Source organism: Loxodonta africana, chromosome 19 (genome assembly GCF_030014295.1).
Source record: "Loxodonta africana isolate mLoxAfr1 chromosome 19, mLoxAfr1.hap2, whole genome shotgun sequence".
In the NCBI taxonomy this organism is placed as follows: Eukaryota; Metazoa; Chordata; class Mammalia; order Proboscidea; family Elephantidae; genus Loxodonta; species Loxodonta africana.
In genome coordinates this window covers 23,150,444-23,176,895 of record NC_087360.1, presented here as the reverse complement: position 1 = coordinate 23,176,895, position 26,452 = coordinate 23,150,444, and the positions used below count along the sequence as shown (strand labels likewise).

The 26,452-nt window shown below is 40.3% G+C and overlaps 1 protein-coding gene across 7 annotated transcripts in view; it reads left to right on the top strand.

Annotated features, from left to right (window-relative positions):
• SPECC1L (sperm antigen with calponin homology and coiled-coil domains 1 like) overlaps positions 1-26,452 on the top strand; it is a 181,047-nt gene that overhangs the window by 96,650 nt on the left and 57,945 nt on the right. For all 7 annotated transcript variants that reach the window (XR_010318604.1, XM_003419169.3, XM_064272411.1 and 4 more), the window contains one exon: positions 8,842-8,932. Coding sequence is in view for 6 of the 7 variants with exons in the window: in XM_003419169.3 (XP_003419217.1) it covers positions 8,842-8,932 (91 nt within the window). In the remaining variant the exon portion in view is untranslated. The remainder of the gene's footprint in view (positions 1-8,841; positions 8,933-26,452) is intronic.

Below are 26,452 nucleotides of genomic sequence, written 5' to 3'. Positions count from 1 at the left end.
GCATGGCTTGGGTCAGGCACACCTTAGTCCTTAAAGTGACATCTTGGCTTTTTAACACTTTAAAAAAGTCTGTTGCAGCTGATTTGCACAATGCAGTGCATCATTTGATTTTGTGACTGACGCTTCCATGGACGTTGATTGTGGATCCAAGTAAAATGAAATTCTTGACAACTTCAGTCTTTCTCCGTTTATCATGATGTAGCTTATTGGTCCAGTCATGAGGATTTTTGTTTTCTTTAGGTAGAGGTGAAATCCATACTGAAGGCTGTGGTCTTTGATCTTTATCAGTAGGTGCTTCAAGTCCTCTTCATGTTCAGCAAGTGGTATTGCGTCATCAGCATAACGCAGGTTGTTAATGACTCTTCTTCTACTCCCGATGCCCTGTTATTCTTCGTAAGTCCAGCTTCTCAAATTATTTGCCCAGCATACAGATTGAATAAGTGTGGTGAAAGGATACAACCCTGACACATTCCTTTCTTGACTTTAAACCACACAGTATACCCTTGTTCTGTTTGAACAACTGTCTAAGTACAGGTTCCTCATGAGCACAATTAAGTGTTCTGGAATTCCCATTCTTCAGAATGTTATCCATAATTTGTTATGACCCACACAGTCAAATTCCTTTGCATAGTCAATAAAACACAGGTAAACATCTTGCCAGTATTCTCTGCTTTCTGCTAAAATCCATCTGACATCAGCAATGATATCCCTGGTTCCATGTCCTCTTCTGAATCTGTCTTGAATTTCTGGCAGTTCCTTGTTGATGTACTGCTGCAGCCACTTTTGAATGATCTTCGGCAAGATTTTACTTGTGTGTGATATTAATGATACTGTTCGATAATTTCCACATTCTTTTGGATCACCTTTCATTGGGATGGATACAAATAGGGATCTGTCTTCAAAATTTCTTGACATAGGCGAGTTGGCATTTCCAGCACCGTATACGTTTGTTGAAACATCTCAATTGGTGTTCCGTCAGTTCCTGGATCCTTGATTTTTGCCAGTGTCTTCATCGCAGCTTGGACCTCTTCCTTCAATACCATAGGTTCTTGATCATATGCTACCTCCTGAAACAGTTGAATGTCAACCAGTTCTTTTTGGTACAGTGACTGTGTATATTCCTTCTATCTTCTTTTGATGCTTCCTGTGTTGTTTAGTATTTTCTCCGTGGAATCCTTCAGTATTGGAACTCAAGGCTTGAATTTTTCATTCAATTCTTTCAGCTTGAGAAATGCTGAGTATGTTCTTTCCTTTTGGTTTTCTATCTCCAGGTTTCTTTCTGTCTTTACAGATTGAGTTATAATAGTTTGCTTTGTCTTCTTGAGCCATGCTTTGAAATTTTCTCTTGAGCTCTTTCACTTCATCTTTTCTTCTTTCACTTTAGCTACTCTATATTCAAGAGCAAGTTTCAGAGTCTCTTCTGACATCATTTTGGTCTTTTCTTTTTAATGACCTTTTGCTTTCTTCACATATGATGTCCTTCCACAACTTGTTCAGTCTTCTGTCCTAGTGTTCAGTGGGTTGAATCTATTCGTGAGATGGTCTTTAAATTCCAGTGGGATATACTCAAGGCTGTACTTCGGTTCTCGTGGAAATTTGTTCTAATTTTCTTCAACTTCTACTTGAACTTGTATATGAGCAATTGATGGTCTGTTCTCCAGTCGGCCCCTGGCCTTGTTTTGACTGATGATATGGAGATTTTCCATCGTCTCTTTCCACAGATGTAGTCAGTTTGATTCTTTTGTATTCTCTCTGGTGAGGTACACACATGTATAGGTGCCCTTTATATTGTTGAGAAAAGGTATTTGCAATGAAGAAGTTGTTGATCTTGCAAAATTCTATCATGCAATCTCCAGCAACATTTCTATCACAAAGTCCATATTTTCAAACTTCCAATCCTCCTCCTTTGTTTCCAACTTTCACATTCCAATCACGGGTAATGTTCAATCAATTTTAGACTGCAGAAGTTGGTAAAAATCTTCAACTTCATCATCTTTGGCCTTAGTGGTTGGTGCGTAAATCTGAATAATAGTTGTATTAACTGGTCTTCCTTGTAGGCCTGCGGATATTATCCTGTCACTGACAGTGTTGTACTTCAGGATACATCTTGAAATATTTTTTTTTGACGATGAACACCATGCTATTTCCCTTCAGTTTGTCATTCATGGCTTGGTAAATCATACGATTGTCTGATTCAGAACGGCCAATACCAGTCCATTTCAGCTCATTAACGCTTAGGATATCGATTTTCATGTATTTCATTTCATTTTTGACAATTTCCAGTTTTCCTAGATTCATACTTCATACATACATATCACGTTCCTAGTATTAATGGGTATTTGCAGCTGTTTCTTCTTATTTTGAGTCATGCCACATCAGCGAATGAAGGTCCTGAATGCTTGACTCTACCCATGTTATTATGGTCGACTGTACTTTCAGGACGCAGCTCTTCCCTAGTGGTATTCTGAGTGCCTTTCTATCTGAGGGGCTCATCTTAAGGCAATGTGTTAGACAGTGTTCTGCTGCTGTTCCTGAGGTTTCAGTGGCTAATTTCAGTAGACTACCAGGTCCTTCTTCCTACTCTGTCTTCGCCTGGAAGCTCAGCTAACTGAAACCTGCCCACTTGTTGGTATTTGTTTACCAGTGGTGTAGCTTCCAGTATCACAGCAACACGCAAGCCCCCATATTATGACAAACTGACAGATGCCTAGGAAAGTGTAACCTATAACCAGGAGAAAAATAAACCAATAGATACAGGCTGAGAAAGTGCAGCTATGATGACATCAGCACCTAACGGTGTTAATATACTTTCTAGAGAGAAGTGGAAGATATGAAAAAGAACGAGATGAAACATCTAGAAATGAAAAACACGATATCTGAAATGAAAATTTCACTGAATGGGATTAAAAGCAAATTAGACATACAGAGAAAAAGATCAGTGAATTGGAAGACATAGCAGCAGAATCTGTCCAAAATGACAGAAAAAAAAGACTACAGAAAAGAAGAACTGAGCCTCTGTGACTGTAGAATAAAGTCAAGTGGTCTAACATACCTGAAACTGAAGTCCTAGTAAAAAGGGGGAGATTGTCAGAAAAAATATTTAAATAAATAATAGCTGAAATTTTTTTAGATTTGAAGGAAACCATACACTTACGGATCCAAGAAAATCAGTGAACCTAAAACAAGATAAGCATATACAAACACACACCCACCCCACAGCAAGCCACTGATGAAAATCAATGATGATAAGAAAATCTTGAGGGCAGCCAGGTAAGAATGTTCACAAATTTGTAGTTTGTGAATTAGAACTATGCAAGTTAGAAGACAATGGAAAGGTATCTTTAAATGCTGAAAGAAGAAAAAAAACTGTCAACCTAGAATTCTATATCCTCAGAAACAGAGGTAAAATTAAAACTTGCTTGACAGACAAAGCTGAGGGAATGTTAAAAGACTTCTTAAAGGAAGTTCTTCAGACAAAAGGGAAAAAATGGAAGTTTAAAGTGAAAAGCACTGAAGTGGTAAATACATGGGTAAACATAAAAATTACTTTTTTCCCTTCCTAATTTTCAATTTATTTAAAAAATAATTTGCAGTTTAGAGTAAAAATAACATTATATTAGGGACTTTATGATAAAAGTAGCAAAAGAACTGGGTGGGTGCGATAGTAGTAAACTGTTTTAAGGGTCTTAAATTATATGTGAAGTGGTATAGTATTCAAAAGTGAACTGTGTTACTTAATAGTTCATATTGTGAACTCTTTAGTAACTGCTAATAAAATAGAGTGATCGTGGTGATAAGCTGATAGTAGAGTAACCCCCCCCCCACCAAAATTCAGTTAATCCATAAGAAGTCAAAAAAAAAAGAGGAAAAGGGGAACAAAGGAGCATCGGAACAAGTACAAAACCATTAGCAAGATGTCACATTGGAACCCTGTCATGTCAATAATTATGTTAAATTTAAATAACCTAAATATGTAATTAAAAGGCAGAGATTGTCAGACCGAGTAAAGAAAGAAGACCCAACTGTATGCTGTCTGTAAGAATCCAGTTTTAAATATAATGCCAAAGATAGGTTAAAAGTAATGGGATGAAGATAGCTATTTTATGTGAACTCTGAGAAAGCTGAAGGAGTATTCTCAGACAACACAGACTTTAGAACAACGAAGATTATCAGAGATAAAGGGGAAATTTCATAACGTTTAAGGCATCAAGAGGCACAGCAGTCCTTAATGTTTTCACCCAGTAAAAAAGCTTCAAAAAGTATGAAGCAAAAACTGAGCTGAAAAAGTAGAAAATCAGTAAGGATATGAAAGGCTTGAACAACTCCCTCAGGTGGTTGTATCAAATCCACATGTTTAGAACTTTTCACCCAACAATAGCAGAGTGTATGTTTCTTTTCACATGGAGCAGTCACTGAGATAGACCATGTGTTGCATTATAAAAATAAATCTCAACACATAAAAATGGATTGAAATTATAAAAGTTATGTTCTCTGACCACAGTGAAACCAAGTTACAAATGAATAGTAGGAACTAACATATTTCTAACTAACTTATGTGTCGGCAAGTGATAAATTAAAATATTTTGAACTGGATGAAAGTGAAACTACAACATATCAAAATCTGTGGGATGCAGCAAAATCAGTGCTTACAGGGAAGTGTATGGCTTTAAATGCTTTATTAAAAGAAAAATGTCTAAAATTAACAATATAAGTTTTTATGGTAAGAAGCTAGACAAAGAAGACCATAAACGCCTGAAGTAAGATAAAGGAAAAATAAAGGTAAGAGCAGAAATTAAAAAAAAAAAAAGCCATTGAAACCAAAAACTAGTTCTTGGGGAAAAAAGTAAACAAAATTGATAAACCTCTAGCTAGACTTATCCAGAAAAGAAGGGAGAAAACATAAATTATCGGCATCAGGAGTAAAAGAGGAGATGTACTACATATCCTATAAACATTAAAAGGATAACGTAGGAATATTAACAACAACTTTATGCCAGTAAATTGAAAAATTAGATGAAATAGACAAATTCCTTGAAAGACACAAACTGCCAAAACTGAATCAAGAAGAAATAGAAGATCTTAATACTCTTATGTCCTTTTAAGAAAACATATTTGTAATTAAATACCTTCCCACGAATTGTTCTCTATCTGGACTGCAGTGATGGTAACATGAACCCCCACGTGATAAAATGGTATAAAACTGTATAAACAGGTGAGCCAATGTCGTTTTTCTTGTTTCGATATCGTACTTTATTTATGTAAGATATAAGCATTGGGGGAAAATGGGTGAAGGGTACTTGGGACCTTTCCGTACTAACTTTGCAATTTCCTGTAAATCTATAATTATTTCAGAATAAGAATCCTTCCCACAAAGAAAACTCCAGACCCTGCTGATTTCACCAGTGAATTCTATCAAATTTTATTTTAACAAAAAAAACCTGTTGCCGTTGAGTCGGTTCCGACTCATAGCGACCCTATAGGACAGAGTAGAACTGCCCCGTAGAGCTTCCAGGGAGAACGTGGTGGATTTGAACTGCTGACATTTTGGTTAGCAGCCATAGTTCTTAACCACTATGCTACCAGGGTATCCCAAACCTTTATTAAAAAAGACAAAAAAAACCTTTATAGAGGAAATAATTCTAATCCTATACGAAGTCTTTCAGAAAACAGGAGAAAAAGTAGATGTCCCGATTAATTTTATGAGAGCAACATTGTCCTGATGCCAAAACCAAAGACATTACAAAAAATGAAACTACTGACTAATATTCACTATGAATACAGATGCAGACTTAAAAGAAGAAATTGTCAAATTGGATCCAACAATGTATAAAATTGAGAGCCCACCATGACCAAGTGTGATTTATTCCAAGACTGCAGGATTAAAATTTACCTCATGATAAATGGAGAAAATACTGAAGTTGTCAAGGATTTGATTTTACTTGGATCTACAGTCAATGCCCATGGAAACAGCAGTCAAGAAATCAAACAACATATTGCACTGGGCAAATCTGCTGCAAAAAACTTCTTTAAAGTGTTAAAAAGCAAAGATGTGGCTTTGAGGATTTAAGATGCACCTGACTCAAGCCATGGTATTTTTCAGTCATCTGATAATGCATGCAAAAGCTGGACAATGAATAAAGAAGACCGAAGAAGAAATGATGCGTTTGAATTACAGCGTTGGCGACGAATATCGCATACGCCATGGACTGACAGAAGAATGAACAAGTCTGTCTTGGAAGAAATACAGACTGAACGCTCCTTAGAAGCGAGGATGGTGAGACTTCGTCTCATGTACGTTGGACATGTTATCAGGAGGGACTTCATGCTTGGTAAAGCAGAGGGTCAGCAAAAAAGAGAGAGACCTCCAGTGAGATGGACTGACACGGTGGCTGCAACAATGGGCTCAAACATAGCAAAGATTGTGAGGATGGCGCAGGACCAGGCAGTGTTTTGTTCTGTGGTACGTAGGGTCGCTATGAGTTGGAGCCAACTGGATGGCACCTAACAACAACAACAGAATAAAGGAGGAAAAAGCAATGCCTTTGACAAAATTTCAGACCGATTCATTGTAAAAACTCCCAGCAAGATAGAAATAGAAGGGACCTTCTTCAGCCTGATAAAGGCATCTGTGAAAAATCTCCAGCTAACATCTTACTTAATTGAAAGACTAACTGCTTCCCTCTGGAATCACAGCAAAGAGACTCACTCTCACCACTTTGTTTATTTTGGTGGTGCTCCCACCAGTGCAATAAGGCCAAAAAAGAAAAGAAATTTGTGCAGATTGGAAAGGGAGAAATAAAACTCTTTATGTACTGCTGACAGGATCATTTACTTAGAAAGTTCTAGGGAATCAACAAAAATGAACTTGAATTTAGCAGGGTCATAGGATACAAGGTCACCATGCAAAAATCAATTGTATATCTAGATACCAGCAGTAAGCAATTGGAAATTGAAGTACTTATTAATAAAATGTGTACAAGACCCCTACAATAAAAACCGTAAGATATTGCTGAGAGAAATTAAAGAAGTAATGAGTGAAAATTGCATCATATTCATGGACTGGAAGACTCAATACTGTTAATCTCAGTTCTCCCACAATCCCAATTAAAATCCCAGCAGCCTTTTTTGTTGAAATCAACAAGATAATTCTAAAGTTTCTATGGAAATGCAAAGGAACCAGAATAGCCAGAGCTTCTGGGAGGTGGAATAGACAGTGTCCAAAAATAGCCACTTGATTTTCAACAAAGATAATTCAGTCGGGGAGGGGGTAGTCTTTTCAACAAAGGATGCTGGAACGACTAGATTTCCACAGGGAAAAAAATAAACCTCAATCCTTACCTCATGGCATATGCAAAGATTAGCTAGAAACCAACCGTAGATCTAAGTATAAAAGCTAAAACTGTAAACTTCTAGATGAAAACATTAGAGAAAACCTTCATGATCTTCGATTGGGCAAAAATTTATTTAGGACACACAAAAAGCACAAATCATGAAAGAAAACTGATAAATTGAGCCTCAACATTTTTTAAAACTTCTCTTTGAAAGATTTTAAGAACATGAAACGGCAAACTATGGACTGGGAAGAATCTATTTGCAATAAACTTATCCGACAGAAGACTCGTGCACAATAACAAGAAGATGAACAACCCAATAAATAATAGGCAAAAGATTTGAACAGGCCCTCCCCAAGAGAAGATACACGAATGGCCAGTGAGCACATGAAAAGACTCTCAACATCATTAATCACTCCCACCCACTTTAGTCACTAGGGAAATGGAAATTACACCCATGGTAAGATCCCGGTACACACCCTTTAGATTGGCTAAAGTTAAACAGACTGAGGTTACCAAGTGTTGGGGAGGATGTGGGGAAGCTGGAATTCTCACATCTCTGCTGGGAATGTAAAGTGAGTAGCAAGAAGTTAGCTAGATGATGAAAGGGGTTAGGGAAATGCTGAGGAAATGAAGTGTGAGAAAAAACAGCCAGTAAACAGGCGCTCCACATGGGGTTAAGTTTGGTGGTGGTTGAGCGTTGCATCGAGGTGGCAGGAGATGAAGCAGAAGAACTGAACGGCTTTATGTGTTTGTGGTGGGTGCTTCTGGCTGTGTGTAGAGGGGTGTGTGTATGCGTCTGGAGATGAGGAAGCCAGGGATAAAGCTGGTGCAGTAGTGGTGAATTGAGAAGACAGGCTTGCCCTGAGGCACTGGTAGCCATATGGTTATCAGGGTGGTGACAGAATGAGATTTGGAACCAGGACATAAGCCGCAATAAACCAACAGTAGGAGCCCGTCCATATTTTGTTTGGGGACATGTCTTTGTATTTAGTTAATAGGTATGATATTTTTAAGAATTCTCTTTAAACAAAATAATGAAACCACACTCAGAATACCAGGTGAGTGGTTACCAGGAGTCAGTGATATGGGGGGTAGGAAAGGAGGAGAGAGGGTGTGGCCGTAAAAGGGCCACAGGAGGGATCCTTGTGGTGATGGAAGGTTCTGTGTGTTGATTGCATCAACGACAGTATCCTGGTTGTGAGGTTGTGTTAACATTTTTACAAGATGTTACCATCCAGGAAAACTGGGTAAGGGGTAAACAGGGTCTTCTCTGTATTGTTTCTTAAAACTATATGTGAATCTGCAATTTTCTCAAAATAAGTTTAATTTTTAAAAAGTATACTGATCATATTATATTCCTGTATTGTGTGTGTGTTACAGCCTTACTGTAGTGGTGTAGAATGAATTATACAAATTCAGAACCAAATACTTCCTTTTCAGCAGTTTCTTTATGAGTTATAGCTCTAGATATAACCTGACTTTGACACTGTTTATCTTTTGATTTCAGAGACATTCCATAAGTGGACCAATCGCGACGTCCAAACCTCTAACAACCCTGACGGATAAGAGACCAAACTATGGGGAAATCCCTGTTCAAGGTATACTTCGCTTTCAATTTGTGGAAACTGCACCCAAGATACAACAGTATTTCATGCTTTCTGTAATTTTTGGGTTGTTGTGGCTTTTTGGCTAATTAAAGTGTTATTTTCTTTGCTTTTGGCATTACTTAAACCAACCTGGTGTACATCTTTATTAGAAGCTCGCTAATAATGCATCTTAATTGTTGTTGTTAGTGACTTACTTATTTCACTCAGCATAATGATTTCAGGGTTCATCCATGTAAATAGCATGTATTAGGACTTCATTTCTCTCTACGGCTGAATAAGATTCCCTTGTATGGGTGGACCACTTTGTGTTTGTCCATCCATCTGTCGAAGGACATATAGGTTGTTTTCCCCCTTTTGACTATTATGAGCAATACTGCTACGAATATGGGTGTACAAGTATCTGTTTGCGTTCCTGATTTCAGTTCTGTTGGGTCTATACCTAGGGGTGGAATTGCTGGGCCGTATGGTAATTCTAGGAGCCTGGGTAGTACAAGCAGTTTGGGGTCAGCTGCTAACCTAAAGATTGGTTGTTTGAACTAACGCAGCAGCTCTGTGGAAGAGAGACCTGGCAGACTGCCTTTGTATAGATTATAGCCAAGAAAACCCTATAGAGCAGTTCTTTTCTGCAACACATGGGGTCACCATGAGTCTGGGCCAACTTGAGAACAGCTAACATGGTAACAACAACAATGGTGATTCTGTGTAACTTTTTAATAAACCGCCAAACTTTTCTACGGTGGCTATACCATTTTGCATTCCTACCAGCAGTGGATGGAGGTTCCAGTTTCTTCACCTCCTGGCCAACACCTGTTGTTTTCTTTCTGTTTTTTTTAAATCATGGTCATCCTAGTGGGGGTAAAGTCATATCTCATGGTGGTTTTGATTTGTTTTCCCTAAAGATTAATGATGTTGACCATCTTTTCATGTACGTATTGGCCCTTTGTATTTCTTTGGAGAACTGTCTCTTCAAATCTTTTACCCATTTTTTGATTCAGTTGTTTTGTCTTTTTGTTGTTAAGTAGCAGTTCTTTTTATATTCTGGATATTAAACGCTCATCAGATATGTGGTTACCTCAATTTTTTCCCCAATCACCCTGATCTCTATTTTATTGAGAAAGTCCTGTGATGAACAGAACTTTTTAACTTTGTTGAAGTCTAATTTATCTAATTTTTTCTTTTGTGGCTTGTGCTTTTGGTGTCATATCTTAGAATCCATTGTTAAAAGCTAGCTCTCGAAGCATTACCCCTGTTTTCAGAGAAAAGGCCAGAGTTCTCTCAATTTCCTCAAGACCCTCCCCAGCCTGGCCTCGGTTACTGTTCTTGCCTCATCTTCTCTCTCGCCCACTCTGCTCAACGCCAGGGGCTCCTTTTTGGTCCCCTGGCACTTGGCTCACTCATGACTCAGGAACTGGGCCCTGCCTTCCCTTCTGCTCGAGCTCTTCCTGGATGTCCACACGACTCACTCCTAGTCTCCTTCAAGATGTTGTTCAAGTCCCCTCCTTTGGGAGGCCTCCCTAGCATCCTGTTTAAAATTGTAAGCTACTCCCACTTAACCTTAGTACTTACACTGCTTCTAACACACTGTGATGGTTAAGGTTGTGTGTCAGTGTGGCTGGGCCATGATTCTCAGTGGTTTGGCAGTTGTATGATGTGATCACTTCCATGATGAGATTTGATATAATGTGTTCACCGCCACAATGGGATCTGCTGTAAGTAGCCAGTCCGTTGCAAGGCAACCAAAGTCTGCAGAATTTTGTTTAGCTGCCAACAGATAGCTGTTAGAAAGAATAAGTACAGGTTGTGTCCTAAACCAAACCAAACCCAATCCATTGCCATCGAGTTGATTCAGACTCATAGTGACCCTATAGAACAAGAATAGAACTGCCCCATAGGGTTTCTAAGGAGTGGCTGGTGGATTTGAACTGCCGACCTTTTAGTTAGCAGCCGAACTCTTAACCACTGTGCCACCAGGGCTTCAGGTTGTGTCCTGGGGATCCTAGAAAAGCTGCTTGCACTGAGGACAAAAACCTAGAAGTGGAATTGCTGGGTCATATGGTAATTCTAGGAGTCTGGGTGGCGCAAGTGGTTTGTTCAGGGATTCAGGAGTATTCTCTGTGCTGCCTGTCATGTGGTCCTGAGTTCTATAGTGAAGTCAGCCTTGGACCTGCAGGCTGTGCTAAGTACAGTCAGAACCAGGAGCTCTATATGAGCATGTTTGAGAATATGTGTAAAACTCTCTGCCCAGGTCTCAAAACCTTGAGTGGAACCTGGCCGCAGTGGTGTGACAGAGAGTGCTGTGGGAGAGACCCTACCTGGAGAGCATTAAGGTGACCCTGAGACACCAGAGACAACTGAGTTCCCATGCCCCAATGGCCTTGGAGAAGGGTAGCGATGCTGCAGTAAAAAGTGACTCAGGGCGTTACCAACCCTCCTGAGGCCAAGCTAAAGCAGATCTTGGGGACCTTCTCCCCTTTCTGCTACCTTCTTGACTCGTCTTGGTCAGATCACAGTGGGGCAAGGTTTACCTGGGACAACCAGCAACTTAAGCTTATGCTGAGGCTTACCTGCATCTTATTAAAATACAGAGCCCTGAGCTTTACCCCAGATCTACCGACTGCACTTTCCAGGAAAGGGAGCTTGGAAGTTTCATTTTTACATAAGCTTCTGAGGTGATTGTTAGCAAAGGACAAATTTGGGAAACTGGGCAAAAATTACCTTTGGCTTTTGTGAATGGGAGTGGGAAATGGAGGGTCTCTGGGCCCAGGTTTTTGAAGACACAGACTAAATATGTAAGGTTTTCCAGGGCTTTCCTGAATTAAACCTTTTCCTGGCTCTCCTCATTTTTTTTTTTATCTGATAATCTATCAAACAGTAATGCCACTGGACGTTGTGTGTGTGCAGTCAGCCTGTGTTGATGCTGGTCTGACTCATCATTGCGATCTGTTATGATGCCTTAATGAGGCGTTGTTGAAAAAGTACAAATACAGGAGAGAGAGGGAAACACATTGAGGTTAATTTTTCTCCAGGAAGTTGTTGGTAGTGTGGTCTTTTATGTTCAGCAGTCATTAGGGGGAAAAACCATTTGCAAAACTAAGAACAGCCCAGTAATTTTTTTATCATAAAAAGTCACTGTGGTTGTCAAAACTGTGATAAGACAGTAGGATTTTTCAAGCTCTGTCTTGAATTACTTTTCTTCCTGGATTGTCTCTTTTATCTTGGCATGAACCAAGAAACTTACAGTCTGTTATTTGCATTTTGGAAGTTTTAGTGGCTTTATTACCGAAATGTAAAAAGATGCTGCCTCTTGGCCTGCTTATACTTAAGAGACTCCCCCCGCCTCCCGTAAGGGCTTAAAAATAGAGGATTTTTTGGGTGGTGGGGTGGGGAGGCATATATTTTAGCATCATGCCTAGATGTTAGTTTCAGGAAAATGTTTCAGACCAGAGAAATCTTGTTATGAATGCACTGATCAAACACTCTTTTGTTGGTATTGTCCGTGATTGAATTAATGGTGAGGTTCATAATTGATACCACTTCAGTAAACCGTCATAGAAGGTGAATTAGCACTGTGGATACAGGCAGTTGAAAAGGGTTTTTACTGTCCCAGTTGCACAGAGATCTTAGGAGGCCCAAAACATTGAGCAAAACCTCAGCTCGATGTAGGGACTGATTGGAGGTGCCAGGGATTACCCAACTGTCAGTGTCAAGTTGTGGAATGTCATGTTGTCTCTGTAATCAATTCAGACGTGTAAGTATCTTAGAAAACAGATTGGTCCCAGTGTAGTTATGTTCTTTAAAGAAATTAATACCAAGTTTTTATTTGGTAAGTTGTATTACTTGAGGCTGGAGATTTAAAAATTCTTAAAAACTCAGTATATTGAAAAAAAAAAATCTATATGGGAAAAGTATGTATAATAATCTTGGAAGTATTTATTTCAATCCTCCTTATTTTAAACTTTTATTTAATTTAAATTAAGAAATCCTAATTTTATAGATATTTAATTTATTCTTTGGTTTATTATCTAATACTATTGTTCATCTTGTTGCTCTAGTTATTCCAGCTCTGGCCATTGGGAGCCCTGTCACATTGTGTCCTGTGTGTTTTTTTTTTTAACACTTCATTACTTTGTGGTACCACAAGATGATCTAGACTCATCTTTTAGCCCCCTCTCACATTCTACTTGATTTTTTTTTTTTTTTAAGTCACATACAGTAAAATCCTGGTGGTACGATGGTTAAGTGCTCAGCTGCTGACTGAAAGTTGATGGTTCAAACCCACACAGCAGCTCCAGGCAAGAAAGACTTGGTGATCTGCCCCCATAAAGGTTATAGCCTAGAAGACCCTACGGGGCAGTTCTGCTCTGTCATATGGGGTTGCTATGAGTCAAAAATCAACTCAGTGGCATCTAACAACAACAAAAATTCACTCTTTGTGGTGTACATTTCTATGGGTTTTGACAAATGCAGAGTCATTTATCAATCACAGTTCCATATAGAACAGCTCCATCACCACAAAAATCCCTCTTTATGGTGAACGCATCCCTCACAGTGCAACGCCTGGCAACCACTGATGTTTTCAATCCCTACTGTTGTGCCTTTTCCAGAGTGTCGTATAAATGAAATCATATAATATATAGACTTTTAAGTTTGGGCTTCTCTCACTTAGCAAAATGCATTTATTTTGTTGTTACTGGGTAGAGTGTTTTATAAACGTCAGTTAGACCTGGTTGGCTGAGAGCCTACGTCCTTACTGATTTTCTGTCAATTTGTTCCATCAATTACTAAGAGAAGAGTGTTCAAGTCTCTAATTATGGATTTGTCTTACATCTTCTTTCAGTTCTATTGGTTTTTGCCTCATCTGTGTTGAAGCTCTGCTGTTAGGCACATACACATTTAGAATTGCTGTGTGTTCTAGAGAATTGAGCCATTTATCAGTATGTAATGTTCCTCTTCTTTATCACTGGTAATATTTGTTCTAAAGTCTGTCTGATATTGATATAGCTACTCAGACTGTCTTTTGGTTAATGCTTGCATGGTGTATCTTTTTTCCATCCTTTTAAATGTGTTTATGTCTTTATATTTAAATTGGGTTTCTTGTAGTGTATATAATTTGGTCTTGCTTTTTTATTTAACCTTAAAATATCTGTCTTTTTAACTGGCAGATTTAGACCATTTGCGTTTAATGTGATTATCAATATAGTCAGATTAAAACCTACCATGTTGCTAAGTATTTTCTATTTGATCATCTAGTCTATTTCTTTTTTCCTCTTTTTCTGCCTTTGCTTGGATTTATTGACTTTTTTAATTCTATTTTATCTCCTTGACTTACTACTAATATCCCTTTAAAAACTTTTTTTGTAGTGGTTGCCCTATGGCACTGTTTCTCAATCTTGACATCTTGGGCCAAATAATTCTTTGTTGTGGGGGACTGTTTTATGTACTGTAGGATGTTCAGTGCATCTCTGGCTTCTACCCACTTGATGCCAATAGCAACCCCCACCCAGGTGTAACAAGCAAAAATGCCTATAGACACTATCATGTGTCCTCATGGGGGCAAAATTTACCCTGGTAAGAACCATTGCCCTAGGGTTTACAATATACAACTTTAATTCATCAAAGTCTATGCTCAGCTGTTAACCGAAGGTCCAAGGTTCACATCTACCCAGAGATGCCTCGGAAGTAAGGCTTGCCAGTCTGCTTTCAAAAATCATCCATTGAAAAGTCTATGAAGCACTGTTCTACTCTGATACACATGGGGTCACCCCCATGTTATCTTTTAGCGTAGTTAAAAAAGAAAAAACACAAATCTTTATTCATTTCTTTTATTCCATTTCCTCGTGCTCTTCATTTCTTCATGTAGATCTAAGTTTCTGCTTGAGGAACTTCTCTTAATATTTCTGATAGAAGTTGGTCTGGTGGCAGTAAATTCTCACTGTTTTTGTCTGAGAAAGTTTTAATTTTTCTTCATTTTTAAAGATATTTTTCTGGGTATAGTATTCAGGGTAGACAGTTTTTTCATTCAGCACTTTAAAGATACCAGTCTACTGTCTTCTGGTTTATATGATTTCTGATGTGAAGTCAGCTGTAATTTTTACCTTTGGCCCCCTATGTGTACCTCTTCTTTTTTTTTTTTTTTTTTGGTTCCTCTTGGCTGTCTTCAAGATTTTGTCTTTGTCTTTTGTTTTAAGCAGTTTGAATTTTATATGCTTTGAGGTGTGTGTGTGTTGTTTTGGTTTTTGTGTTTTATCCTGCTTGGTGTTCTCTGAGCCTCTTGAATCTGTGATTTGGTGTCTGTCATTAATTTTGGAAAGTTATTGGCCATTATTTCTTTAAATATTCTGTCTCACTCTTACTAACTCTCTTCTTTCTTCTTCCTTCTTCCTTCCTTCTCCCTTCTCCACCTTCCTCCCTTCTCCTTCCTCCTCCTCCTCCCTTCTCCTTCCTCCTCCTCCTCCTCCTTCTTTCCAGTTACACACGTTATACCATTTGATATTGTTCCAGAGATTCTGAATTACATGTTGTTTTTGTGTTTCAGTTTGGGTAATTTCTGCTACCCTGTTTCAAGTTTGCCAGTTTCTTCCTTGCTTGTGTGAAATCTGCTGATAAGCCTGCTGAAGGCTTTCATCTTATCAGTTACAATAGTACCCCCTTAGCTGCTGTTTCACTTCTGCGGTTTCAGTTATCTGCTGTTAGCAGTGTTCATGTTCAACTAACCCTTATTTTACTTAACAATGGCTGCAAAACACGAGAGTAGTGATGCTGGCAATTTAGATATGCCGTAGAGAAGCCACAAAGTGCCTCTATTTTAATATTAGTTACTGTTTTTAATCTCTCACTTTGCCTAATTTATAATAAAACTTCATCATAGGTTTGTGTGTATAGGGAAAAACGTAGTATATAGCAGGGTTCAGCACTATCTGCAGTTTCAGGCATTCACTGGCGGTCTTGGAACGTCTTCCCTGCAAATAAGTGGGAATTACTGTACAATATTTTTCATTTCTAGCATTTTCATTTGAGTCTCATAATTCCCATCTCTCTGCTAAAAGTACCCATCTAATCTTGTATGTTGTCTACCTTTTCCATTAGAGACTTTTACATATTAATCATGGTTATTTTAAATGCCCTTTCCGATAGTTCCAACATTTGTGTCATATCTGAGACTAGTTTTACTGATTACTTTCTGTGGTGGTATAGTGTTGTTGTTGTTGTTGTTTTGCTTTGCTTTTTGTATATTTCATAACTCTGTTAAAAGCTAGACGCCTGAAGTAGGACAGTAGTGACTGGTTTTATGCCCTGAAATATGGGTATCTCTTTACTTCTGCTAGGTCTGCAATGTAGGAGTATGAGTTAATCTACTCAGAAGCTGGGTTATTTTGCCCTTTATTCAACTCCTTAGAACCTGAGTGCTTGTGGAGTTCAGAGATCCCCAAGGGATTTGGGTAGAGTTTCATACAGAATTTCCCATTGCTGTCAAGTTAATTCTGACTCATAATGACCCTATTTTGTCCAGTCCCTGCAAGGTGCATAAAATAGAGAAATCACAGGGCAGACTGTGGCCCAACCAGTTATTTTTAGCAGAACCACAAACCTAGGACCAGAAAGGCCATGTATAAAGAGAAACCCATTGCACTGCAGGAAACAATAAAGGGACAACTATCTGTACCTATTTATTTCTAAAGTAAGAGCATTAGAGTCAAGTATCAACCTAGTCCGCTTATGCTATCTCCAGCTGTCTGTAGGAAATGAACAGACTATATCTCTGTTTAGATTTATCCCTCTCTCTGGGCTTGGGCTTTCTCAGATGTTATTAGCCTCATGCTGTTGATTATCTCCTTCTCCTGTATCTTCAACTTTACTCACTCTACTGGCTTTCTTCTTTCAGCATTTAAAAATGCTCAAATCTTACTTATGTTAACAACAAAAAAAAAAATACAAAAAACTTGCTCTTCCCGTCTCCTACAGGTACTACACTTTCTGTATTCACTTCAAAGTTTTCATCTGAACTTCTGACCTCTCTAATTGCTTCCTAGCACATCTCACAGAGTTTCAAATTTAATGTGTCCATATCTCTTTTCCTCTCATAATACTCATCACCTTTCTTATCTTTGTACCTGTCACCTTTCCTCTTATCTCTCATCAAATTGGTCCGCAGGTCTTTTATTTCTACCTCATTAGAGTGCTGTTGAATGGATTTGCTCCTTTCACCTTTACTGGTACCACCCAAATCCAGGACACCATCTCCATTATATAACTGGTCATCCTGTGGGTACTGTTACCCCTCTCCAGTCCACTGCAGCCAGAGGAATTTTAATTTGATAAAGCCTCCTGACTCCCCATTGCCAACAGGATAAAGTCCAGACTTCTGAACTTGGCCTATGTTGTCTGCATGGTTTGCTCTTGCATGATCTAGTCCTCCCAGCTGACCTGTGCAGCCTCACCTGCTGTACGCCGAGCACCACTGTTCTGAATTTCTCCTGGCATACTTTGGACACTCAGCCTGGAACACCCTTCCCCTCTAGACTCTCCTTTGCCTATATATAAACTATTATCCTTCTAGACCCATCTTGGAGGTTGTTTCCTGAAGAGGCCTTTCTGGACCCCCCTGCAAGACCAGGTCACACCCCTCTGCTGTGTCGTCAGAGTCCCTTGTCCTTTCCTAGCTTCCTTCATTTGTAATGAGTTTTTAACGTCTGGCTTCAGCTCTAGACTGCATGATGGCAAGTGTCCTTTCTCCTTTCTGCCCTCTGTGACCTTTGCACCAAGCCAGGTGCCTGGCAAGGAGTGTACACCCAGATGGTTTTTGTTTAATGAGTGGATTAAAGGGCAGAATAGCTCCACATGCCCTGTGTCTTAACCACAGTAGGATTTCATTATTTTCTAACTCTGACGGTCACCCGTGTACTTCTGCTCTTATTATTGTGGCAGTGGAATGGAATCTGTTCCTGCAGGATATGATCTCTCCTGTCTGCTGCACTTGATTGTAATACATTAACCTTATTTCCTGAAGAATTAAACTGACAGTTTGATGTGAAGATAGAAACCAGCCGTTCATTGCAGTAGTAAATGAACATACATTCTTACTGTGACAGGTACCTCAGGTCACATTCATTCTTGCAGGGAAAGTTTGGCAGCAGATTTATGTTGTGGCTATTGAATGTTACAACAAATAATTTTGAAAAGAATAACCTATCGGGGCTTTCAGTACATTTTTGTACATTTTCAGAAAGTAGGCGCTGAGCTATGCTGGCGGCTCTCTGCCAAATTGAGATCAACTTGGACCCTTGGGCTTGCAATATTAAATAGTTTTAAATAGATGTTGAGCTAAAGTCTCAGCAGTAAATGTCATGGGTTTTATTTTCAATTGCATGCCTGTAGTGTGTGCTGTGAACAAAAAAAAATTAAATCAGGCACCTTAGAAACAGGTTTTGTGTGGGGAATGACTGGGGCTTATGCATATGTCCATCACCGACTGTCTTAGGCTGGGCTCTGTAGAGGTGCAAAACCAGTGAAGCGTTTATGTAAATATATATAGAGAGATTTATTTCAAGGAAATGGCTCACACAGCTGTGGAGGCTGGCAAGTCCCAAATCTGTGGGTCAGGAATCAGGCTGGAAGTTTCTCTTGACTCGTGTGGTTGAGGGGCTGACGAACCCAAAATTAGCAGGTCAGATGGCAGGCTGCTAGCTCACATCCCAAGAGCCTGAGGTCAGATGATGACGAGTAGGATGCAGGATTGAGAGAGAGAGAGACAGTGACAGCGTTTTGCCAGAACATCCATATATATTGGATGCAGGCCACACCTCCAAGGAAACTCCCCTTATATCAGATCACAAAATGGAGGAAAATTACATAATTTGGAGAGTCATGGGCTAGCCAAGTTGACACATAACTTTAACCATCACAGGCAACCCTTGTCAACTTGGCACCCGTACATATCTCTTTAAACCATACATAATCTTTAAATAAAGACAATTATAAAGTCATACTTGTGCCTAACATGATACAGCTAATGTGGGCACATTCAAAAATGTACTAGCACCTTTTACAGCTTGTGTTTTACAACTGATGGGATAAGATAGAAAAAACCAAAAATGTTTTATGTATATGCACACACACACACACATAATAAGTCTAGGCAAATACTCATAAGAATTACAGTCCTTGTTTCTGCAATTGGTCACATGATCATAACTGGTATTTAGAACTACCTTCTTCTACCACCCATTCCATATTCCGTTTGCACTCAGCAAGTACCTCAGCTGGTTATAGCTCTTTGCGTGGTGGGGTGACCCAAACCTTTATTCCTGAAGGGTGTGGGCCATTAGCAGTCACGTTGGAATTGGGTTGCTGTAGTTTTCCATTGACTTTAATCACAGCATGTGTCTTAGGCTAGGTTCTGTAGAGAAGTAAAACCAGTAAAGTGTATAAATATATATACAGAGAGAAAGATTGATATCACGGAAATGGCTCACACGGCTGTAGAGGCTAGAAGGTCCCAAGTCTTTGGGTGAGGACAGAGGCTTCTCCTTATTCACGTGGCCTCAAAGGCTGGCAAACCCACGATCAACAGGTCAGAGAGCAGGGCTCTTGCTCACAGGCCACAAAGATCAACAAATCCCAAGAGCGACAGGCAAGACCGCAGGTAAGCTGCTAGTTCAAGTCCCAAGAACCAAAGGTCACATGAACAGGAGCTAGCTACAAGATCCAGAGTGACTGAAAGCCCACGAGCCTTTCCAGAATGTCTACTTATATTCAATGCAAGCCACACCCCCGAGGAAACTCCCTTTCAACTGATTGGCAACTCACAGCAGATCCCATCATGGAGGTGATCACATTACATCAAATCTTATCATGGAAGTGATTACAGCATCATACAACTGCCAAAATGCAGAGAATCACGTCCCACCCATGTTGACACAGAGCCTTGTCAACTTGGTACCTGTACACATCTCCTTAAACCGTAGATAATCTCTGAATAAAGACCATTAGAAAGCATACCTGTGCCTAACATGATACAGTAAACACACATACAACCAAAAACGCAATAACCCTGTTTACATCTTATATTTTATAAGTGAAGAAAACAAAAATATCTGATGCACACATACAAAGCAGAAATACTTCAAACAGTTACAGTCCTCGTTTCTGCATCTGGTATGCCTTCTTCCACCATGCATTCCGTATTCTCTTTGCCCTCAGCAAGCACCTCAGCTGGTCGTGGTTCTTTGCCTGGTGAAGTGACCCAAATCTTTGTTCCTGAAGGGTCTGGGCTGTTGGTAGACATGTTGAAATTGGGTTGCTGTAGTTTTCCTTTGAGTTTAATTACAGGGCATGGTAGTACTAAGAGACGCCCTAAGGGATCTTCTGCATTCCAGACATCCCCTTCTTCACCTCCATTATATAATATCAATCCAATTTCCTCTTGGTAATCAGGATCGATCACACCAGCCAGCATAGTAACTCCCTTCTTTGCCTGTTGATCCAGAGGCGTGAGGAACCCAAAGTGGCCAGGTGGCATTCTTAGCTTCCAGTTCAGTGGAATCAGCATTCATCATCTTGGAACTAAGATCTCTAGACCTGCAGGGCAAAGGGTTGCAGGGGCAGGAAGCAAAAATTTTGCAAGTGGGTCACTAGGAGTAATAGTCAGTGGCACCATTCCCACTTCCACCCCTGATTCCTGGACACATGAATTCTGGCTGTGGGAGAAACAGCACCATATATTGGACGCTGGTATGGAGCATATACAGCTTCCTGGAGAACATTGCCCCAAACCTGGGAGATATTGCCAGCTAGCTGGTGCTATAATTGTGTCTGTAGAAGGCCATTCCATTGTTGAGTCAAGCCAGCTGGTTGGGGACAATGGGGAACTTGCTAGACCAGTGAATTCATAAGCACAGGCCCATTGCCACACTTCATTTGCTGTGAAGTGAGTCCCTTGATCCAAGGCAGTGCTGTGTGGGGTACCATGACAGTGGATAAGGCATTCTGTGAGTACATGGATGGTAGTCTTAACAGAAGCATTGCGTGCAGGGAAGGCAAATCCATATCCAGAGTGAGCGTCTATTCCAGTAAGAACAAAATGCTGCCCTTTTCGTGTTGGAAGTAGTTCAGTGTAGCCAACCTGCCACCAGGTAGCTGGCTGACCACCTGGAGAAATGGTGCCATATTGGGAACTCACCAGTGGCTGTAGCCAAGTCAGCCTTGGCGAGTAGAAGTCCATGTTGCTGTGCCCATGCATAATTGCCATCCCTGCCACCATGGCCACTTTATTCTTAAGCCTATTAGGAAACGACAGGAGTGGCTAGGGAAAGAGCATGACTGGTATCCACAGAATAGGTCACCCTATCCACTTGATTGTTAAAACCCTTCTCTGCCAAGACCACCCTTTGGTGAGCATTCATGTGAGAGACAAATATCTTTACTTCTTTGGCCCATTCAGAGAGGTTTACCCACGTACGTCTTCCTCATCCCTCCTTGTCTCTAGTTTTCCAATCATGTTCCTTCCAAGTCCCTGACCATCCAGACAAACCATTGGCTACAGCCCATGAGTCAGTACACAGTCACACATCTGGCCATTTCTACTTCCAAGCAAAATGAACAGCCAGGTACACTGCTTGAGGTTCTGCCCATTGGGAATATTTCTCTTCACTGCCCTTCGGGTAGGTTCCATAAAGGGGCTGCAGTGCTGCTTTCCACTTTCAAGTGGTGCCTGCATATTGCGAGAATCATCTCAAAACCAGGTGCGAGGTTTCTCTTCCTCAGTCAGCTGACCAAAAAGAACTCCCCGTGAGGCCATAGGTGCAGACTGAGAGAGTGAAGGTAATGTGACAACAGTGGAGACCATGGACATTTGGGATGCTTCCTTATGTAACTCACTTGTGCCTTCAGGTTTTGCTTGAGCCCAATCTCGTATTTACCACTTCCATTTAATGATGGCGTATTGCTGAGCATGTCCAACTTTATGACTTTGTGGGTCAAACAACACCTAGTTCACGATGGGCAGCTCAGGCCACATGACGACTTGGTGGTCCGTGTTTAAGTGTTCAGTCTCTACTAAGACCATTAATAACCTAAAAGCTGTTTCTCAAAAAGAGTTAGTTATCTGCAAGGGTGGCAGGGCTTTGCTCCAAAATTCTAAGGTTCAGTACTGTGTTTCACCAATAGGGTCCTGCCAGAGACTCCAAACATCATCTCTATCTGTCACTGATTTTAAGGCACTATTGGATCAGCCAGATCATATGGTCCGATGGCACAGTGACTTGCACGGCCACTGAACCTGTTACAGAGCCTTCTCTTGTCCTGGGCTCCACTCAAAACTAATAGCTTTTTGAGTCACTTGATAAACAGGCGGGAATAGCAAACCCAAATGAGGGTTGTGTCGCCTCCAGAATCCAAAGAGGCCCTCCAGGCATTGTGCCTCCTTTTTAGTTGTTGGAGTGGCCAGATGTAACAACTTATCTGTCCCTTTAGAAGGACTACCTAAAAATGCCCCACACCACTGGACCCCTAGAAATTTCACTTGAGTTGCAAGGCCCCCGAATTTTTGTGGGATTAATTTCTCACCCTCTAGCGTGGAAGTGTCTTACCAATGAGTCTAGAGTCATTGATACTTTTTCCTAATTAGGTCCAATCAGCATAATGTCATCGATGTAATGGAACCCATGTGATATCCTATGGAAGGGAAAGACAGTCAAGATCCCTGCAAACTAAAATGGATTTGAACTGCCAACCTTTTGGTTAGCAGCCATAGCACTTAACCACTATGCGACCAGGGCTTCCAAAATATGACATAGGGCTGGAGAGTTGATATACTGCTGAGGTGAGACAATGAAAGTATATTGCTGGCCTTGCCAGCTGAAGGCAAACTGTTTCTGGTGGTCCTTCAAAACAGGTGTGGAGAAAAAGGCATTAGCCAGATCAATAACTGCATACCAGGTACCAGGAGATACATTAATTAGCTCAGGCAGTGAAACCACATCTGGAACATCAGCTGCAATTAGAGTTACCACCTGGTTAGGTTTTTGATAATCCACTGTCATTCTCCAGGATCCCTCTGATTTTTTTGCATAGGCCAAAGAGGAGAGTTGAATGGAGATGTGGTGGCAATCACCACTCCTGTGTCCTTCAAGTCCTTAATGGTGGCAGTATTCTCTTCAGTCCCTCTAGGAATGTGGTATTGATTTTGGTTTACTATTTTCCTAGGTAGGGTCAGTTCTCATGGCTTCCACTTAGCTTTTCCTACCATAATAGCCCTTACTACACATGTCAAGTGTTTAGTGTGGGGATTCTACCAGTTTATGAGTATGTCTGTTCCAACTCTGTATTCTGGAATTGGGGAAATCACTGCAGGATGGGTTTGGGGACCCACTGGAACCACTGTGAGATGGACCTGAACTAAGACTCCAGTAATAACCTGACCTTCCTTATGGAATGTGTTGGTAATTGCCTCCATGAACAACTACCTTCTTTGCCATGAGAACAGAAGAACTGGATGGTGGCAGGCTACCATTATTGAACATTTTGATCAAAGATTCCATAGAAGAATCCTGATCAAAAGGGGGAATATGCGAAACAGAATTGCAAATTTTAATGGATTCTAGACTTTCTGTAGCCGTATAGCTGCAGACTACATCTGTGGAAAGAGATGATGGAAAAAGCTCAATATCATCAGTGAGAACAAGGCCAGGGTCTGACTGTGGAACAGACCATCAGTTTGCTCATATGCAAGTTCAAGGTGAAACTGAAGAAAATCAGAGCAAGTCCACGAGAGCCAAAATATGACCTTGAGTATATCCCACCTGAATTTAGAGACCATCTCAAGAATAGATTTGACGCATTGAACACTAGTGACCGAAGTCCAGACGAGTTGTGGAATGACATCAAGGACATCATCCGTGAAGAAAGTAAGAGGTCATTGAAAAGACAGGAAAGAAAGAAAAGGCCAAGATGGATGTCAGAGGAGACTCTGAAACTTGCTCTTGAACATCGAGGACTTAAAGCAAAAGGAAGAACTGATGAAGTAAGAGAATCGAACAGAAGATTTCAAAGGGCCCTCGAGAAGACAAAGTAAAGTATTATAATAACATGTGCAAAGAGCTGGAGATGGAAAACCAAAAGGGAAGAACACCCTCATCATTTCTCAAGCTGAAAGAACTGAAGAAAAAATTCAAGCCTCGAGTTGTAATAGTGAAGGATTCCATGGGGGAAATATTAAACGATGCAGGAAGCATCAAAAGAAGATGGGAGGAATACACAGAGTCATTATACCAAAAAGAATTAGATGATGTTCAACCATTTCAAGAGGTGGCATATGATCAGGAACCAATGGTACTGAAGGAAGAAGTCCAAGCTGCTCTGAAGGCATTGGCGAAAAACAAGGCTCCAAGAATTGATGGAATATCAATGGAGATGTTTCAACAAACAGATGCAGCGCTGGAGGTGCTCACTTGTCTATGCCGAGAAATTTGGAAGACAGCTTCCTGGCCAGCTGACTGGAAGAGATCCGTATTTATGCCTATTCCCAAGAAAGGTGATCCAACCGAATGTGGAAATCATAGAACAATATCATTAATATCACACACAAGCAAAATTTTGCTGAAGATCAAAAACTGCTGCAACAGTATATCGACAAGGAACTGCCAGAAATTCAGGCCGGTTTCAAAAGAGGACGTGGAACCAGGGATATCATTGCTGATGTCAGATGGATCCTGCCTGAAAGCAGAGAATACCAGAAGGATGTTTACCTGTGTCTTATTGACTATGCAAAGGCATTCGACTGTGTGGATCATAACAAATTATGGATAACATTGCAAAGAACGGGAATTCCAGAACACTTAATTGTGCTCATGAGGAACCTTTACATAGATCAAGAGGCAGTTGTTCGGACAGAACAAGGGGATACTGTTTGTTTAAAGTCAGGAGGGGCGTGCGTCGGGGTTGTATTCTTTCACCATACGTATTCAATCTGTATGTTGAGCAAATAATCCGAGAAGCTGGACTGTATGAAGAAGAACGGGGCATCAGGATTGGAGGAAGACTCATTAACAACCTACGTTATGCAGATGACACAACCTTGCTTGTTGAAAGTGAAGAGGACTTAAAGCACTTACTAATGAAGATCAAAGACCACAGCCTTCAGTATGGATTGCACCTCAACATAAAAAAAAAAAGAAAACAAAAATCCTCACAATTGGACCAATGAGCAACATCATGATAAATGGAGAAAAGATTGAAGTTGTCAAGGATTTCATTTTACTTGGATCGACAATCAACAGCCATGGAAGCAGCAGTCAAGAAATAAAAAGACGTATTGCATTGGGTAAATCTGCTGCAAAGGACCTCTTTAAAGCATTGAAGAGCAAAGATGTCACCTTGAAGACTAAGGTGCGCCTGACCCAAGACATGGTATTTTCAGTCGCATCATATGCATGTGAAAGCTGGATAATGAATAAGGAAGACTGAAGAAGAACTGACACCTTTGAATTGTGGTGTTGGCGAAGAATATTGAATATACCACAGACTGCCAAAAGAACAAACAAATTTGTCTTGGAAGAAGTACAATCAGAATGCTCCTTATAAGCAAGGATGGCGAGACTGCATCTTACATACTTTGGACATGTTGTCAGGAGGGATCAGTCCCTGGAGAAGGACATCATGCTTTTTTTTTTTTTTTTTTATCACATACCCTTAATAGCCATTCTCACACGTACTCCCTAGTTTTCTGTTTGTATATATTAGAAAAATCAAGAGTTCTTCCTCTTGGGTCACACTTTATACTTCACCACTTAGGGTTCGCTGGGGCCTAAGTCTAGCTATAGGTGTAGAAGCAAAAATGTGGATGGTGTGGGTATGCCCTGGGGACATTCAGAAATGGCGCATAAGGTATCTTTGTCATTTAATGCCCCAGGTACCGCCCCAGGCGATATCTCAGACAAAGACTCTCCTGGCACAGCTGGGTTAATCTCATCAGATGGATGTAGTAGGTAATGAATTTCCTGGGGAGTGTGGCTTAACAGGCAAAGGCAAAGTAATCTCTTTAAATGGGAGTAACAGGGCTGGTTCTGTTGGCAGAAGTGATTCAGTGGCATTTTGCTGCTCAGTGTCCCCAGCTTACTGATCATCTGCCTATATGTCCCTATCCCAAGTTTCAAGATCCCATTTCTTCCCAATCAGTGCCCTCACTTTAACTTCAGATACCATTTGTGTTTGGGAATTCAATTAGCATTGTGATTCAGCCACTCTTATGATAAGACTCTGGGTTTGGTTTTCAGCAGTGTCAGCTTTGTTACTACAAAAAATAAGGCTTTCTTTCAGGGCACAAGTGGCAACTTTCAGGTCTTGTATGCAGTCATTGAACTGTGGCTCTGAAGCTTCGAGCTCATCCCTTTCTTTCACCACTTGTCTAGCAACAGTGGGATCAACTAACCAGATTCCTTATACTTCTGACAAAAGTGTAGAAAAGTATCAAATATGCATTCATCCAGAGCCTTGTCTATCACAAATATTTGATCC